General features: G+C 37.4%; 1 protein-coding gene across 3 annotated transcripts in view; it reads left to right on the plus strand.

Annotated features, from left to right (window-relative positions):
• Nucleotides 1-17,970, plus strand: part of znf385a (zinc finger protein 385A) — a 145,016-nt gene that overhangs the window by 106,243 nt on the left and 20,803 nt on the right. For all 3 annotated transcript variants that reach the window (XM_056448852.1, XM_056448853.1, XM_056448856.1), the window contains 2 exons: nucleotides 5,327-5,437; nucleotides 17,790-17,970. In XM_056448852.1, coding sequence (XP_056304827.1) covers nucleotides 5,327-5,437; nucleotides 17,790-17,970 — 292 coding nt within the window. The remainder of the gene's footprint in view (nucleotides 1-5,326; nucleotides 5,438-17,789) is intronic.

The raw sequence follows: 17,970 nt of genomic DNA on the forward strand, positions 1-17,970 counted from the left end.
TTTGGTTTATTGTAGATGGTAACTTATATTTAAACGTAATATTGCACTAAATTAAATGATTAAAATTGCAGCTAATTTTACTATAACTCACTAAACATTTAAATGTAAACTGCTGTGAAAAATGCACAAAGCTATTAATATTGTGTCAAAAATTACAGACATATTTTTCATAATTCTGGGTTAACCAAAATGCTTCAAAATACAGTATGTTTATTTGTGTAACACAGTACAAAGAAAGTCATGCAGGTTTGAAATGATTTGAAGGTGTAATATTCATTTTCGGATGAGCTATGCTTTCAAGGAATCTTTCAGCTGTGGTTTAGTGGTTTTATTATTTAGATTCTTGTAAGCTGCAGTTTCAAGTTCATCCTTTGGGTTGAAGGAGATTTGTTGGGACAGTCATGAGCCAAGATGTCTTTCGTTTGAGAAAGTAAGAGGAATAAATCACCACCAGCAGACGGCCACTTCAGTGCAGTGCTATTTTTACATCATAACGTGAGGCATGGTGGACCAACACCCAGGGTTTTGGTTTAGAGGCACATTTTAACTTCTGCATGCTATTAAATCTTGATTATAAGGGCGTTTTTTGAGCTAAAATGCAGCCAGCAGACTTTTAAAATAGATATAAGCCTTTAAAAGTAATCTTTTTCTTACGAGAGGTCTTTGCAGAGCTTTGATTTTTTACATTTTTTCCACCGTGGAGCCTGAAAGAGCTCCCCCCTCATTCGTTTCCCTTCTGAGGCAGTTATACTGACAGTTGTATCTATTGATGTGTTCTAGCTGGAGGTGTTCTGATTACCCAGCTAACTGCCAGCTTCACTTAATCCTCTGGAGATTCATGAAGGCAAAGCCATAGAACAACATCATTGTGGCTAATCCAGTGCCTGTCTGACTGATGTAGTTTGGACTTTGCACATGCACAATGAAATCAGGAACTCGACGGCGCAGAACATGGACGCGTTTTCAGGCTTGTGCCAAGAGAGATAAGAGTCAAAAATCTGAGGAAGTCCGGCGTAAGGCTTGCTAACCCACAGATATTGTGTTCCGTCACCCTGAACCATGTCTCTGCTTTCTGGGTGGGTTTATTTTCGAATAGGGGGGGAGGGGGGTTGCCTGGATACGACCCGTTTGCAGATTTTTCTAAATGTTTTTGTTTGACTAAGAGAATATTCATTTCAGCCTCTCCCATCTTTCCCAGCCAAGACAAGATGTTCCAAGCTGGCTTGTAATAGAGAATTGTTCTCAAATAGCTGGAATAAGAAGTATAACTATTATTGATCGTTTGACATTTTATTTCCATAACTACCGGTGTTGCAAATCATGCATCACAGTCATTTCTGCATTTTCATTCCAAGAAATAGAGTTTCAAGTTCAACTGTCTGCCAAAAAGATGGTGTTAAAGAATTTGTTTCACATTTACACCATGCAGGGGTTTCATAAGCATGGGGAAAACAGTGACTGAGTGTATAGGGTCCTGGCATATGTCTTCCACTGAGGATCCTGAAATATTATTGCTGTGATATTGTTTGTTTCATTCCATGTTCCTGAGTTGTATACAATATTCTGATCTTAGCTATTTTATCATTTAAACAAGCTCAGGGAATCAACACACCCACGTCAGCATCAACAGTTTCTCATTTTTCCACAATTTGGATGATTGTATTGATCGTTATGATTGTTATGAATGATGCTAAATGCTAATTGGCTTTGAGGGTCTTGTCAGAGAGGAGATAGAGAGTCAAGTATGCTGAGACGGATGCAACATAAAAACAAAAATCCAAAAATGTCCAAACAAAATTGGGTTGCCAAAAAAGAAAATAGAAGGAGGAGAGGGAAAGAAAACAATATAAAAAAGAACAACTTCTCTCAAGTTTTTTCCTAAGAGAACAAGTACATTTAAGCCCCGGTCAGATCACTTGATTTTTATTGTCGGTTATGAAAGCCACTATGTCAGATTATGCGATTTTGTCTTCATTAAATCTTGTCGTGGGTAACAAATGTGCCAGACTACATGTTCCTTCACAATCAGTCATCCTGTGACATCTATGACGAGTGTTATTTCCCAAAGCAGTCACAAGTGTTGCTATAACAACATTTCTTATCTTAATTATATGTTTTTAATCTTATTTTAATCTCAATAAACACTGATGCTTGCTGACAAAGAGGCTACATTATTTAAGGACATTCTTTACTACATTGAAAGGATCATACTTACATTTCCTTTTTAATATTAAGATGTATATTTTCCCAAACTTGCCGCGAGAGAGACAGAGAAAATGAAAGTACACCAGCACCTAGGAAAAATCAGATGCTCAAGACAAAATAATGACATATTAAAAAAAATTGCAAACATATTACAGAGGTTTGTGATACCACAATTACAGTGAAGCATTAATTAAATCCTTATTTTACACGGAGCAGAACCACATAGATGAGTAGTGGTCTTTTTGAAACGAATTTCGTTTAGTATAATTTGTTATCTTAATTTGAATATGTTTTTTTGTTGGTTAGTTATCTAATAGATAAACAAGAATAATGAATAACATCTGAGATGAAGTGCTTCAAAACCAGTCCGCTATATGCTTCAGCGCCAAAACACAAACTGGTTTGTTAAATATAATGATATCTAGCCTAAATAAAATTAAAGAAACCTGTACTGTTTTCAAGACAAAATCATCCATTACCGGTGAGTTTCAATTTAATTAGTTTAATCAAGTAATTTAAATAAACAAGACAGGGTTTTACAATGCTTTAGCAGCACTGAACATGTTTCCAGATTACCTCAGAAGAACAAACTCAGTCGGAAGGCTGAGAGAACTCAGAAACTCTTTGTGAGAATGGAGATGTCTGCATATTTGTGCCAGTCTGTCAGATAAAATTGCTTAAAACACTATAATATTTTAGAGAAAATAGTTAAAGTGTGCATAACAAATGATGACAAATGACCCCAGACACACCCATAAGCAAACATGAAGCCTGTTTTTTGATTACCTGACTCGCGGATTAACGGCAGTGCTCTTATTGCCCGTGATGAATGGGGAAACATCCATCTATTAAAGCTAATTTAAGACATAATTCAAATGATAAATCATTAAGTTATCTTTTTTTATCTCTAGGGGTTACATGAGGTGTTCTATTTATAGTAGAAAATATAAAGTATAGTATCCAGTATAGCATAATTTAAACCTTAATTGTTTTGTGTTGCATTAACATAACTGCAAATCTTTTTTTTTTTTAATGAAATTCATCTTTTTAAAACTATTGGTTAAACTTTTTAATACTGTTGGCTGATTTTGCATCAGGGATTTGCAAGCAATTACTAAATAAGTACAATTATTTATTTATTTAAAAGAAGTGATAAATAGCAAGTATAATGAGCATACAGCATACAATGTCTTTGCTTAAGGCCCAAGACTCTGGGCTACTCCACTGACAATATGCATGAATATTCCTTTATGAAATGTCAAGTAAAAAATGAAACTATATCAAGCGAGTGCTAATGGTGGGAATCGTATGACAATAGAGCACAGAATGCAGACCACAAGGCCAAAAGACTTTTGGACTGTGACCATCAGGCTTTGTGCAATAAGCTGCTCATAAACAGAGGCTTAACCACTGGCGCTATGAGATGCGGTACTTAGGATAGTAAGTTACGTTTATTTTAAAGTCTGACCTCTTAGATTGTTGACACTGATCTAACAAAGTTAACAGCTAATGTGTCTGTGTCTCTAGAGTATTAATATCATTTAAATTAATAATAATAACAATATAATAATAACAATAATAATAAAGACAATTGTGATTGTAATTACATGAGAACATGCAAACAACACACAGAAATGCCAACTGACCCAGCCTGAACTCGAAAAAATATAGAAATAATATAACATTATACAAATATAAAACAATACATATTGTACACATTATGTACCTTAATTATTTACATCTGTACATTTTATTATTATTATATTGTACAAATTATATACAGTCAAGCCCTAAATTACCCCAGGGGTATGAATAATTTCCGGCATGACTTTCTCTATATTTTTTATATATTAATACTTATTTATTATATATTAATATATTTCCCATTTTAGTGCTAACATATGTATTATTACATTGTTTTATCTACAAAATAATAAAATAAAATACAATGCATGTATATGTATGTAAGAATATGAACAAATTTAACCTTATTGTCAAGTAATACCAATATATTCAATAAAAAATTAATTTAATGTTATATATTCTTTTGTTTTCATGGATAATAACCCTGCAGGCACAGGGCGTCAACATGATGTTATACTGACATTGCACCCCAATGTCATGGGGACATTGGATTTTGTTTGGAAATGAAAATCGGGTTGACGTCAGAACCCAACGTCAGGCCAACATCAATGTCCAATGTCCAATGTCCAACCTAAAATCAACCAAATATCAACGTCAAATCATGTTACACGTTGACATTGTGTGGACTTTACCACTATGACATCTATCAGACGTTGGATTTTGGTCAATTTCCAACACAACCTAAAACCAACCAAATGTCAACAATTTGACGTCGTTATTGGATGTCAAAAAACGTTATCCTTAGACGCTGGCTAGACATTGAATTTTGGCCACCTGACGCCACGACCTAAATCTAACCTAATATTAACGTCTTATGATGTTGTGTGCCTGCTAGGAACAATAATAACCATTTTGAATTTAATATGTTGGTCTCACATTGCAACACGGTTAAACTGGTTTACATTAGTTAACCACATCAGTTAGCATAAACTATTGATGCTTTTATTAATCTTAGCTCACTTTATTCTTGACATTAATTAATACATTATGAATCAGAAATGGCATGGCTTAATATGCATATTTCTGTTTAATATTTACATTTTAATGATGTAATCGTATTATAAAGCCTCCTTAATCATGTGATATCAAATGTTTTTATATAGTAATCTCCTTCCTACAGTATATCCAGTAGATTGTCATCAGGAATGTTTCGCTACACACACTGGATGCTCACATGATCTAGTGTTTTGTGGCCTCCTTGAGTAATTACGCTGTCTTTCCTTATTATCCCAGTCACTGATAATTCACAAGTGAATCTAACATTTGTGCTGGAGATGAGCTGCTGACCCTGACTTGATCTCACAGGTGTCCTGACTCACTGCACCATATGGCCGCCCTTAGCCATGTTCTCCTGCCACTGTACTGCCACCCAGACCTTTCCATCAACATGATTAATGACCTTGTCTGTCTAATGGGAGTTTCGTTTCACGCGTCCTTTCCCTTTCCCCTTTCCCTCTTTCTCCTGTTCTTCATTCAGATGGATCCTGTTCAGAAGGCAGTGATCAACCACACCTTTGGAGTCCCATTGGTGAAGACCAAACGGCCAATCATTTCTTGCAATGTCTGCCAGATCCGCTTCAACTCTGAGGTGAGACTGTTTGACTTCACACATGTTCTCTTTGGTGTTCTGAGATGCAGTCGTACTGTATTTACCGTTCTTCGAGCGGGTTTTAGATGTAATATGAGTGTTGTGTTTACGCTGAACCCACTGCTTTCTAGTCCGGAAATAGCCAATGGCGAATCCTCTTTGAAGTCCTGTATCCGCAAAGCATGTCAGAGCTGAAGCTTACAGCATGAAGTGTTTCTTTCTTTCTACGATTAAAAGGGAAAGCTCACTCTACAAAATCTGAGTTGTAGCTTTAGATAAAAAAGTGTTTATCTTTAGTAAACAGATAAAGGTATTTTTACAATAAACTTGGTTCAAAGTTTATTTGCCAAAACCTCTGAGGTTTATAAAGAGAATCTAAACTAATACACCAGTTTTTAGTCTTCTGAAAAGCCATAATTGTTTCATAAGATCAACAGATCAAACTTTTATTGGCATACAAACATCAATAAGCAATGCCTACAGAATCCAGACTTTTTGCTCTGCCAATTCAAGTATTCATTCAATCTTAATGTTAGCCGTAAGCGAGAACAATTCAAGAAACTAGAGCTGCTTTTCTCACTGCAACCACAATTCTGTCTTGCAGACTTATTTTTCCTATTTTATTTTTATTTGTTGTCTAAAAAAATAACATAAATGGCGAAATGTGCTTGAACAATTGTCATTTTATGCTCTAAATGGCATTTTTTTTAGTTTAGAAAATCTCATCAGAACAGAATAAAAAAAATAATGCTTAACATAAACGTAACAAACCATAAATTCAGACATACTGACTTGAGAATTTTCAAGTGGTCTCTATTTTTTTTTTTCAATAAGCATAACATGCATATAAAACATTATTATTCAATTTATATTATATTAAATTGGGTGCCCAAGTGGATTATTCTTCTGTGACACATCTGCTAGGTTAGCAAAGCAAAAAATAAAAAATAAACTGCTATTGTGGAAAACATCTAGTTATTAAAAAAATGGAATCTTTAACATATTTGCATTTAAACATTTATCTTTGTTTGATCTATTTCTAGATTGTAGATTGCATAAAATTTGATTTATTAAAAAGTCAGAGAATTTTGCAACAGGTATTTTCAATTTTACATTACTCCTCACTGTGGTATCCCCAAACAGTGATCGACTATTACACAGATTTATGTGAAAGAATTTTGGGAGTATCGCAACCAAAAACTAAAAAATAATATCTTTTATAATATTATTATTAAGTTAATATAACTTTTATTTAATGTTTACAATGCAAATCCAATTAGATCCAGATCCAATTAGTCTCTTATATAATATATCTACTAAAAGACTTTAAGACATTAACAGAAAATATTACTTAAACTGCACTGTAAATAAATCATATGAACATTTTCATATTAGTCAATAATATTACTGAAATTAATAAAAAAATTGAATAAATCTAAATGTACGCACATTTACACCAAGCGGTAACCTCTCGCTCTCCCTCGTGAAGCCAATATGGAAGTAACTGAAACTGCAATTCATCGACTCTCCTTTGGGAGCTGGCTCCAAAAAGTCCACATGTTCACAGACTGCAATGCTAAACTAGCCAATTTTACAGCAGATAAAACATGTTTACAGCCTGGTACAAAAGATGGGTTTGGTGCATATAGCTAATATTACCCTTCATGACAACTGTGAGGGGGTGAATTTTTTTTAAAACTCTTCCGTTTCATTTTTATTAAGTTATATTAAGTCTGCATAATTAAGGGCACTTGAGTGACAGCTTGATCTAGCTGGTCGCCATCTTGTCACCTCAGCTGATTCCGGTTGATTAGCTGCTGAACTCTGCATATACATTATATTTTTGTTTTGTTTTATATGGCTTTACACAGTCTGTTGCCTTTTGCAATTATTTCCTACAATTATCAGATAATATCGTATGCGGTGTGCACTTAATTATGCTCACAAACCATTCAAGTTGCATCCATTTCCCAGGTTAGTGAAATTATATACTTGTAAACCATATCTATAAATGTATTTGTTTTCTTTAAGATAAATTATTATTTATAATTTTCTCCAGACCTGTAATGCACTTCAGAATCTGACAGATTGATAAGCTGTAGGTTATAAAACAGTCATCTGAAATGTTGTCATACAGTGTTATGCCTGGATTTCATAAATAGACTTGCATTTACTAACACAGACTATATTTGGAAGTAATTCGTGTTTTCCTCCTGTAGATAAACGTCATAAGAACAATGCGTAGTGGCTCAATGTATTACAACAGTGTTTTTAAAAGAATAACACTTTATTGATATAGTACACAACCAAGCACATGTGGTCAGAACACAAACGAGTTGCAGGTAATGAATTATTAAGCGTTTCTCCCAAAGAAAAGCCCATCTAAGCAAAATGCAAGCAGGCATCTCCACTCACGCTCCGCCTCTTTGCCCTTATTTAGTATCCCTCGGTCGGTGCGATGACGCATTAACGAAATGGTAACGGTTGGCCACGCCTACTTGTAGCTTCATTTGCGCTCTTCAGAAACCTATGGGTAACGTCACGGATACTACGTCCATATCTTTTACAGTCTATGATTTACACAAGTAAACAGACGCAATGATGGGCTAAAGATCTCTATAAATAATTTGAAGCCAAAGAGTTTTGCATGAACAGACTTTCAGTGGAGAGACAGAAATCTCTAAATTCCTCTCTAAAAATATCTTAATTTCTGTTCTTCAGATGAACAAACGTCTTTTGAGCTTAAAACAATATGTACTAAATTGGGGGTGAACTGACCTTTCAAAATATTATTTCCAGCAGGTAGAACAAAAACAAAATGTTCAACTTTTCCATTTCAGACTAACTACAGTCATTACTGCCTGATCCATATCGCGCATTGCAACGTTCCAATATTCCTTGCGCATCAATGAAAGCAATTATTTTTATTTGTTTATGCACCAAATTGCTGCTATGCTTGTTGGGGTGAAATGTGAAGCCTGAAATATTCTGGGCTGAATTCAGTTGCAGCTGTGGCAGGCATTGTGACATGTGAGATCCATAACAGTGCAGGACCTGGGAGTGCCTCTCTAGCCTGCGCTATTTTTACAGACGAGAACTGTAATCATGGACAGAAAGTGGCTTTCTTGGTGTGCGCCTGCAATCTCAGGCCTCCAGCGGAGCAGATGTATGGCCTGCTTTAAACCGCATCCACGAACAAGAAAAGTCAGGGAGAAGACAGAGAGGACAAGCCTTCCTGTGGAGACTTGCAAAATTAGCTGTTAGCCCGGGTCGCTTTTAATGATTTATAGGGAGAGAATTTGAGACAACTCAGCAGTTCTGTGAAACAACTGGACTTAAGAGTTGTAATGAGTTACCTGGGAGGTGCTATTTCACTCAAGTCAAGATTAGACTGAAGTAACGTTGTCCAGTTGTTTCTTTGTTTTGGTTGACAGTAAATTTCCTAGACGGTTGTTAGTTCAGCTATAAATTCTGTACCTCAAAGTGCCATCCAAAGATTTTAGTTTACAACCGGGTTCACGACCCTCAAGTCAGATGAGCTCCACACATACAAGTGTGCTTGTAAATAATAAAGCGTGCTGTTCAATAAACCTTAAGCCCTTGACTGCTGATTGGACGTCTCTGACACATGCAGCTGTCTTGGTTTGTTAAAGATATCCGTTTAATTTCAACACCCATTTTTACAATGTCTCCCTACTTGCTGTCACTGCATTTAACCACACACACATACATGCATAACCACGTGGCACATTTCACAAATAGAGTATGGCATGAGGCATTAAAGGAACATATTTCTAGATACCATCTTTAAATGAGCTGACAAAAACTATATACAAAGTATGTATGCGCAATCATTTTTTAATATTTCTATTTATATATGTAAACACAGTTGAAGGCAAAATTATTAGCCCTCCTGTGAATGTTTTATTCTTTTAAAAATTCATCCCAAGTGATGTTTTCACTGTATATCCTTTAGTGTTTGGTGTTGTGGAGAAAGTCTTATTTCGTTTAGTTTCACTGGAAAAAAAATGGCTACGAACAAACCAATTTTATCACATTACTTGCCTAACTAACCTAACTTGCCAGGTAACTTTATTTAAACTAGCTAAGCCTTTAAATTGGACTTTAAGCTGAATACTAGTGACTTGCAAAATAACTAGTAAAATATTGTACTGTCATCATGGCAAAGACAAATTAAATTAGTTACTGTAAATTAGTTATTATGACTATTGTGTTTATAAATGTATTGAAAAAAATCTTCCCTTTGTTAAACAGCAATATACACTTACTCGCACTTTATTAGGTACACCTGTCTAACTGCTCGTTAATGCACATTTCTAATCAGCCAATCACATGGCAGCAACTCAATGCATTTAGGCATGTAGACATGGTCAAGACGATCTGCTGCAGTTCAAACTGAGCATCATAGGAAAGTCATGGGGAGGAAAGGTGATTTAGGTGACTTTGATTGTGGCATGGTTGTTGGTGCCAGACGGGCTGGTCTGAGTATTTCAGAAACTGCAGATCTACTGGGATTTTCATGCACAACCATCTCTAGGGTTTACAGAGAATGGTCTGAAAAAAAGAAAATATCTATATCCAGAAAATATCCAGTGAGTGGCAGCTCTGCATGTGCAAATGCCTTATTGTTGCCAGAAGTCAGAGGAGAATGCCATGTCATAAAGCGTAAATCATCTCAGGCTGGCTTCTTGAACATGTTAATGAGGTCGCTGTACTCAAATGGCCACGGTCACCAGATCTTTTCCCAATAGTGCATCTCTGGGATGTGGTGGAATGGGAGATTCACATCGTGGATGTACAGCAGCTGACAAATCTGCAGCAACTGCGTGATGATATCATGTCAATATAAACCATAATCTCTGAGGAATATTTCCAGTACCTTGTTGATTCTTTGCCATGAAGGATTAAGGCAGTACTGAAGGCAAAAGGGGGTCCAACCCGGTCCTAGTAAGGTGTACCTAATAAAGTGTCCGGTGAGTGTATTTATATAACAGAAATATTTTTAAAATTTTTACATTTTCAAAGGAGAGCGGTGTTTTTACAGCCAATATGACAATGTCATAATAAGTAGAAATTATGACAATGCTGCAGGGTTTTACATATTAGTTCTCACAACATGAAAACATGTTGTTTGTGCTTTGAATTTCTCTATCTGTGGAAAGTGTCACATACACACACACACACACAGCCCACATATAAACCCACACATTGTATAATCAGTCCAAACAATTTAAACCCTTTTTTATTTTTAAAGTTGTCAGACATCGAGTGCCCACAGCTCAAAATCAGTAGTGAGCAAAAGACGGACAGATCAAAAGCACAGACATCAAAGAACTTCAACTTCTGATGTTTTATTAGAAACTGTGCTGCGTCTTTCATGCATTGTTGCACTGGAAATTATTAAGCTACGTTATAGGAGATTAAATTATACAATGCCACATTTCATTAAACGCATACACACAGCAACGAGTCTACGTTTTGATCCTCTGCTATATGCTGAATGAAGCAGCGCATTTGTTTCTTGAAAATATCTATTTCCTCGCCTCCTTCCCATCATCATTTCACGCTCCATTATGGATTCATGGATTCCAAACCCCCAGTGCCGATATCTGAGGACATTTGTAGTGGAAAAAGCAGACTAGTGGCTGCTAGCGAGTGTTATCTGATGCATTCACCAAACCCAGGGCTCAGACTTGTGTTGCCAGTGTCCCTCTGTCCCTTTTGCTCTAGCGCAAGATGGAGGTATAACCTTGCCGCGCTGCAGAAGTGATGTCACCGTATTGTGTCACTGTTGCTGCAGGACAGGGTTGAATGAGCTTCCCTCCCCCTGCTGGAGCTGCAGTGGCCCGTCGATGTCGCACAGTTTCCGTCATTTATTCACTGGGCCAAATTAACCTTCGTGTGCATCTTGAGGTTCGGGAATAACCACAGCTGTCAGTCCTCCCTTTGCAGCTTTCCCTTTCCCATTCTGTTGTGGTAATTGCATTTATATTGGCTTATGTTGCATTACACACTGTTCGCATGTGGTTCGATGAGACAATCTGGTCCGTGTCCTGATTTGTCCTTGGAAAAGTTCTTGTTTTTTCCATCCTCGTGCTTACAATAATTCATCTTGCACTCTGAAAACCCTGTGCCATCTGGGCAGGAACTTGTCTCATTTCCTTATTCTACAGATAGCGCTTCTTTCATACGAGGTCTTCATTCTCATTGGCACGTCATGGATTTGGCTTGGTACTTGATTTGTATTCATATCTAATGGCTGAGGTATTCTTCACACATAATGTATGCCCTCTTATGTAAGTCACTTCATTAAGAAAGCATTCAGTGATGATTTTAGTGAATGAATTCTGAATGTGGGTTCAGAGAGTTCAGAAATGAAAATTGGGCTTGTATTGTTAATAATCTTCCACTTATCTCATTGAATTTGCTGGAATAACTGGCCGTAAAACATCAGCTACAAACTGGCAGTTCAAAATAAAAAGGTTTCTGAAGGGTGACAGTGTAATTTTATCAGAACTCTTTTATATAATAGAACCAAATGACACTCAATTTTATTAGCTATGTTTCCAACCACCTATATTTATGCGCATTTTAGAAAAAAACGGTTGATGGACACGTCATGATAAGTTTTGAAAATGTGCATAAAATGTATGCACATAATTTAGAAGGATAAACTTTATATTCAATAAGAAAAGATGTGCATAAACTGCAATGGAAACACTTTTACTAAACAAATTCCAATATGCGCATTAAAAAAAGTAATTTGATTTTGTTATAAGAGATCATGCGATTATTAAAAATGTGTGTGAATGGACAAACCAGCTGGCTGACCACATTGTAAAACATCTGAAATGTTGTTTTGGTCATTCTTAAAAGCCTTAACCATTTCAGTATTACTGTTTTTATATTATTAATGACCTCCAGAATCTCACGCCTTTAAACGGCACCATGCGTTCATTGCGTGCCAGCATTTTTCTTCTGAAGCACAAGTCATTTATTAAGTGAAGTTTATTTATAAACTAATTTCAAGAGGATCACGTGATTATGATTGAACACGGCTGGTTCTGCATTAACTATGTATGATCCACCAATCAGATTATTCCTAACCCACTATAAATAGCCAGGGTTTCTCACTACAGTCATCTTCGATTTGAAGAATCCCCCACCCCTCCACCCCTACTCCTCCACCTTTTCCTTCATAGGGCAGCACGGTGGCCCAGTGATTAGCACTGTTGCCTCACAGCAAGAATGTCACCGGTTCTAGTCCTTTAACAGGTCGGCTGTCGTTTCTGTGTGAAGTTTGCATGATCTTCCCGTGCTCGTGTGGGTTTTCCCCGGGTTCTCCAGTTTCCTCCCACATTCCAAAAACATGCACTACAAGTGAATTGATCAATCTAAATTTAGCACTACAGTCAAACTCTGATGCAGCAGCATATTTCTTCATAGCAATTATTTTAGTCATCAGCTCTTATCAAACAGGGGGGAGTTGTCGAGATCTACCTGAGCTCAAAGCTCCCCTCTCGCCCTGCAAACGGGAGGGAGCTCAGGGCTCAAGGAACTTTTGAGCTAAGGGCTCTCTCCCAGGACAGCATGCCAAACTTGCTCATAATCAATCATCAAAGTGTGAACTCTTGAAATGAAGAAAAGATTCAAGCAGCTTCTCCTACTGCAGCAAGTTCATTTTTTACTTTTGATATTTGGCGCCAGATAATCAGGAAGTGATGATTTTGTTCTCTTTGACTCGTTGGTTGGAAACTTTGCTTCATTCGCATATCTTTTATGCGATATTCCAGTTTTGCGCATAAAATTAATTAGCATCTTTGGATGGAAAGACTGCTCAAATGTACGTTCTCCACCAATGCAGAAATATTTGACAAAGAAATGTACTACTAAAAAAAAAAAAAACATGAACAGGGTAGTATTAAAACGTAACAAAATTAATGATTCTTACGATATTTTTTGTGAACCGAAAAATAAAAATAAATAGTGCAACTAGGTAAACCAATTAGTGACTCCAGAACAAATAACCATTATTAGCCTATTCTTTTTAGCTAATCGAAAATTTGAAGCCCAATCATTGTTGTCAGATTCCTTTTTCATAGGTCCTAGTACTATTGGCAGAAATACACACATTTCAAGTCAAGTCGAGATTTATTGTCATTCAACTACATGTGTAGACATACAGAGAAATGAAATATCACGTTTAATTAATCATAAATACAAAAACAACACTGGACTTACTGTAAGAGCGATTAAAAAAAAACTATGCATAACGACATATACATATACTATAAGATTCCAAACTATGAACAAATGACAGGCTATTAAAGTACATTTACATGATACTGAACAATGTTGTGCAGGATATTGTGCAAAGGTTTAATATTGTGCAAAAGAGGTATTTAAGGTTTAATATTGTGCAAGAGTTATTTAAGGTTGAAGCAAGCAGTGCAACATGATTGTGGTACAGTCATAGTAAACATCGCTTTCCTCATCCTAACCATCCTCATTTCATAATTGGCTTTATCACTCCTCTCCACCAAACAGCTGGTATGTGGTGTGCGGTCTGGCACAATATGGCTGCAGTCACATCATCCAGGTGGATGCTGCACACTGGTGGTGGAGATTCCCCCCCAAAAATGTGTTAAGCGCTTTGAGTGTCCAGAAAAGCGATATATAATTGTAGGGAATTATTATTATTATTATTATTAATATTATTATTATTATTATTAAGTTCTTGTATGGAGTTTAGATAAAGTGTCAGGTGCATAAGAGAGAAGAGTGTTTCTACAGGTGGTTTGTCAAGCCCACTCACCTGAATGAAGCACAATTTGAAATGAACAATATTTCCAAGAGACATGGAGTGATTTAGAAAGTGTCTATAGTCCAAATGCACAGCCTGGTGCAAGAGTCAGAGAGATGAGAGGGTGTCTTTTCTACAGGTGGTTTGTTAAGCCCACTCATCTATATGGTATGGGACATTACAAGCTTGCACTACAGAAACTAGAAACAGTTATAAAAATGCTTAAATGTGGTGTGTTTGCTTAAGCTTCCTTTTAGCTTATTTACTACAGGGGCGTTTGAGTGTAAAGAATCGCAACAACAGGGGTGATTCTAAAAAGTTTGGAATTGAACATCCCTAGTTGTGTGTAAATGCACTTTCCAATAAATATTTTAGAAAAACAAAGTCCTTCCAAGTACTAAAATAATTGTTAGTGGAACTGGAATCATAAAGTGGAACTAGAACTAGCACAAAACCTGTCAGATTCCTTACGATTCCCCTCCCTTGCCATAGAATGTTCAGAAAAAAAAATCTTGGACACTCCAGTTGTGACATCCCTGTAACTTATGGTTGTGATTACCGTCCTAGACTGTTTGAGTCTGTTGCGTGCACTTGGCAATGGTGTGCACTGTGTTTCTCATTTGTTCTTGGATTTGAACTCCTTTTTTCTGCATTTTTCTCTACTAGTTTGACATTCATTAACCGATATATGTTTTGCATGTCAGTGTGACCTCCACCTGGTCTTTAACTCCACATCCGCCAAGATTTCATCTAATTTCCGCTTGAACCACATCACTTTCTTATCCTCTTTCCTCCTTAATCCCAAAGATCTCTGCTTCTTTAGTGCTTCTTTCCCCACATCCTCCTCGGTTTCCTGTGTGCTTTAGACAGGCAGCTTCTTCAAACCCCTGAAGGCTTCGATTACAGACCACCAGCTATATAAGGCTCTGTCATCACCAATTACAGCCCACAACAGACAGGAGGGGCAAACCAAATGCTGTCAAGTGTGCCCGAACTGTCTCAAAGGCCCAGTCCTGGCTGTCTTAATCTCCAGCATTACCATGAGTGTCCTCTCCTCTTTTAATGTGGTGATGGTCTAAGCCCTGGATGACACTCTGGTATGAGACTCTTGGTTCTGCTCCCAGTGTCTGCAGCAACTGTTGTCAACTCATTCTCAGTTTCACACAGCAGATAATCCGCCCACTTAATAATCATCATGTTTGTCCTGATGGGACACACTGTGTTTTGGGAAGCTGCTGCTAGGTGATCTGTTTGAAGCGACGCTCCCCTGTAACGAGGATGGAGACCACATGCGACAGTATTTCTGGAAATATCTCACAGTGGGTTCCTGCTGAGGTCGAGTCAGTGTGATCGATGAGAGGACTAGACTGAGCCACAGAAGAAGTGGAACTGTTTATGCAGATTAGAGCTTCATTATAGTCAACTGTTTTGTATTTCCTTTGGTTCTGTGCTGTTTATGCAGTGACCGCTCTGGGAGCTAAACATATTCTTTCACTTAACCATGGTCTTATTTTGACTTGAGTGCATTCATTTCTTCTTATACACATAGGCAGTGTTTTTAAATGGAACCATGGAAACTTGCCTAATGGTTAGAGAGATGGACTTGTGATGAGAAGGTTGCAGGTTCGAATTCCCAGCACTGGGATTGTGGGAGGGAGTAAATAATCTCACCACCCCCAGGCCCTGTATACACTAGGTGAAGTTTATTTATAAACTAATTTCGAGAGGATCACATGCTTATGATTACTTGAGGCTGGTCTCGCATTATCCAGTTTATGATTCACCAATCAGACGATTTCTAAGCCACTATAAATACCCTAAGTTCCATATAACAGCCATCTTCATTTTGAAGAATCCTCCCTTCCACCTCAACTCCTCCTCCTTTCCTAGATGGGTGGCACGGTGGCCCAGTGGTTAGCACTGTTGCCTCACAGCAAGAACGTCACTGGTTCTAATCCTTACCAAGCCAGCCAACGTTTCTGTGTGGAGTTTACACATTCTCCCTGTGCTCACGTGGGATTCCCCTGGGTTCCTCAGTTTCTTTCTACAGTCCAAAAACATGCAACTTAAGTTAATTGACTAATCCAAATCGGCCCCATAGACATCCATATAGTAAGTAGTTATCTCTTAAGAGCAATCACTATCTGTTCATTAGCTACTACAGCAGGGCAGTTCTCGAGATCTACCTGAGCTCAAACTCCACGCTCTGAAAACAGAGCATTTTGAAAATGCTCAAGAGGCCGTTTTCATTTTAAAATACTCCTGTCAGTGTGGATGGGGGAAAACGATCTGATTGGGCTCTTTTCTTAATATTCAGTGCATTAAGTTTAGTCTTGCACCCTTTTTAAGTTCAGACATCGCAAGTTTGATTTGAAAAACAAACTCCCAAGGACACGTTGGGTAAATCTTCAAAGGGAACAGTGTAGGCTACTTTATTACCTCATTCACATCCCCCTGGCTATGTAGTTTCACTATCTCAACAATAAAATAAAAACATGACATAAGGAACTGACTATATTTTCACTTTGATATTAACTTAACAGACACTAAAAATGTTGAGGCATCGTGTAGCTTCATATTTCTTCACTGTATGCATATTTATAACAAAACGGAGCCTATAACAAAAGTGCCTCCTTTCATTTTCTTTGAAAAATACGAAACATACCCTCTCTTTTGCTGAATATCAGTTTTAATAATCAATAATGACCATTTTAAAAGCAATCAGTCAATATGCAGAATCAGTGTATGTGGTTACATACACTTAATACTTAATATATTATACTTAATATAATAACTTATCTTTGCACTTAGTAAAACACGTTACCTGAAAACAAGTAATAGATTCAAAAGACCATTAGATAGAGATTTATTAAATATCATGTTTAACAACTATAGTGAGTTGAAATCCAGTGGAAGGTCCTTGATGAACTGTCCGACCTGCACTTCTCTCACCCGGGGAGGTGTATTCAAAGCACCCGCCGACTGCCTGGAGCTCAGACAGCGCATGTCAGTGTGTGTGTGTGTGTGTGTGTGTGTGTGTGTGTGTGTGTGTGTGGTCACGTGATGTGCATTTTCAGCAGTGTAGTGTGGATGGAGATCTTTTCAGAAACGCTAGGTGTGGATCATTTTCATTCTAAAATGCAGTTTTAAAACTAAAATGTATTTGTGTAAACGGTGCCTCAATACCATGGCTCAAGTCTAGAGCAAAGCATTGAACCCCCAACTGCTCCCTGGGTGTGTGTTCGGTGATCTGTACTCACGCTGAAAAGACCGCCGAAAGACAGGCATTTACAGTAGAGTCAGTCAATGTTCAGGTTCAGGAAATGGATACCATGTGGCATCAGTGTCATGGGACAAGCATGTGCGTCTAAGCTCATTTTATGACTCCTAGATAGAACATCCAGATGACAAATACAGCATGTGTCCTGGCCTTCAAAAACATAATAACTCCACCTGTTTTGTTTGTGTGCATCTCCTTGTGAATTTTGGAACAGTGTTTAAGCAGCATCATCTTTGTATTTTTTTCAGAGTCAGGCAGAAGCTCATTACAAGGGGAATCGTCATGCTAGGAGAGTGAAGGGCATTGAGACCTCCAAGAGACCCGCAAGAGACACGCAAGAGAATGACAAAACTCCTCCTGGCCCTGTCTCTTGCCCTTCACCTACCGGAGCCTTGCCGACCATCCCAGACACTGACCCCAGCAAAACAG

Source organism: Danio aesculapii, chromosome 23, assembly GCF_903798145.1.
Source record: "Danio aesculapii chromosome 23, fDanAes4.1, whole genome shotgun sequence".
In the NCBI taxonomy this organism is placed as follows: Eukaryota; Metazoa; Chordata; class Actinopteri; order Cypriniformes; family Danionidae; genus Danio; species Danio aesculapii.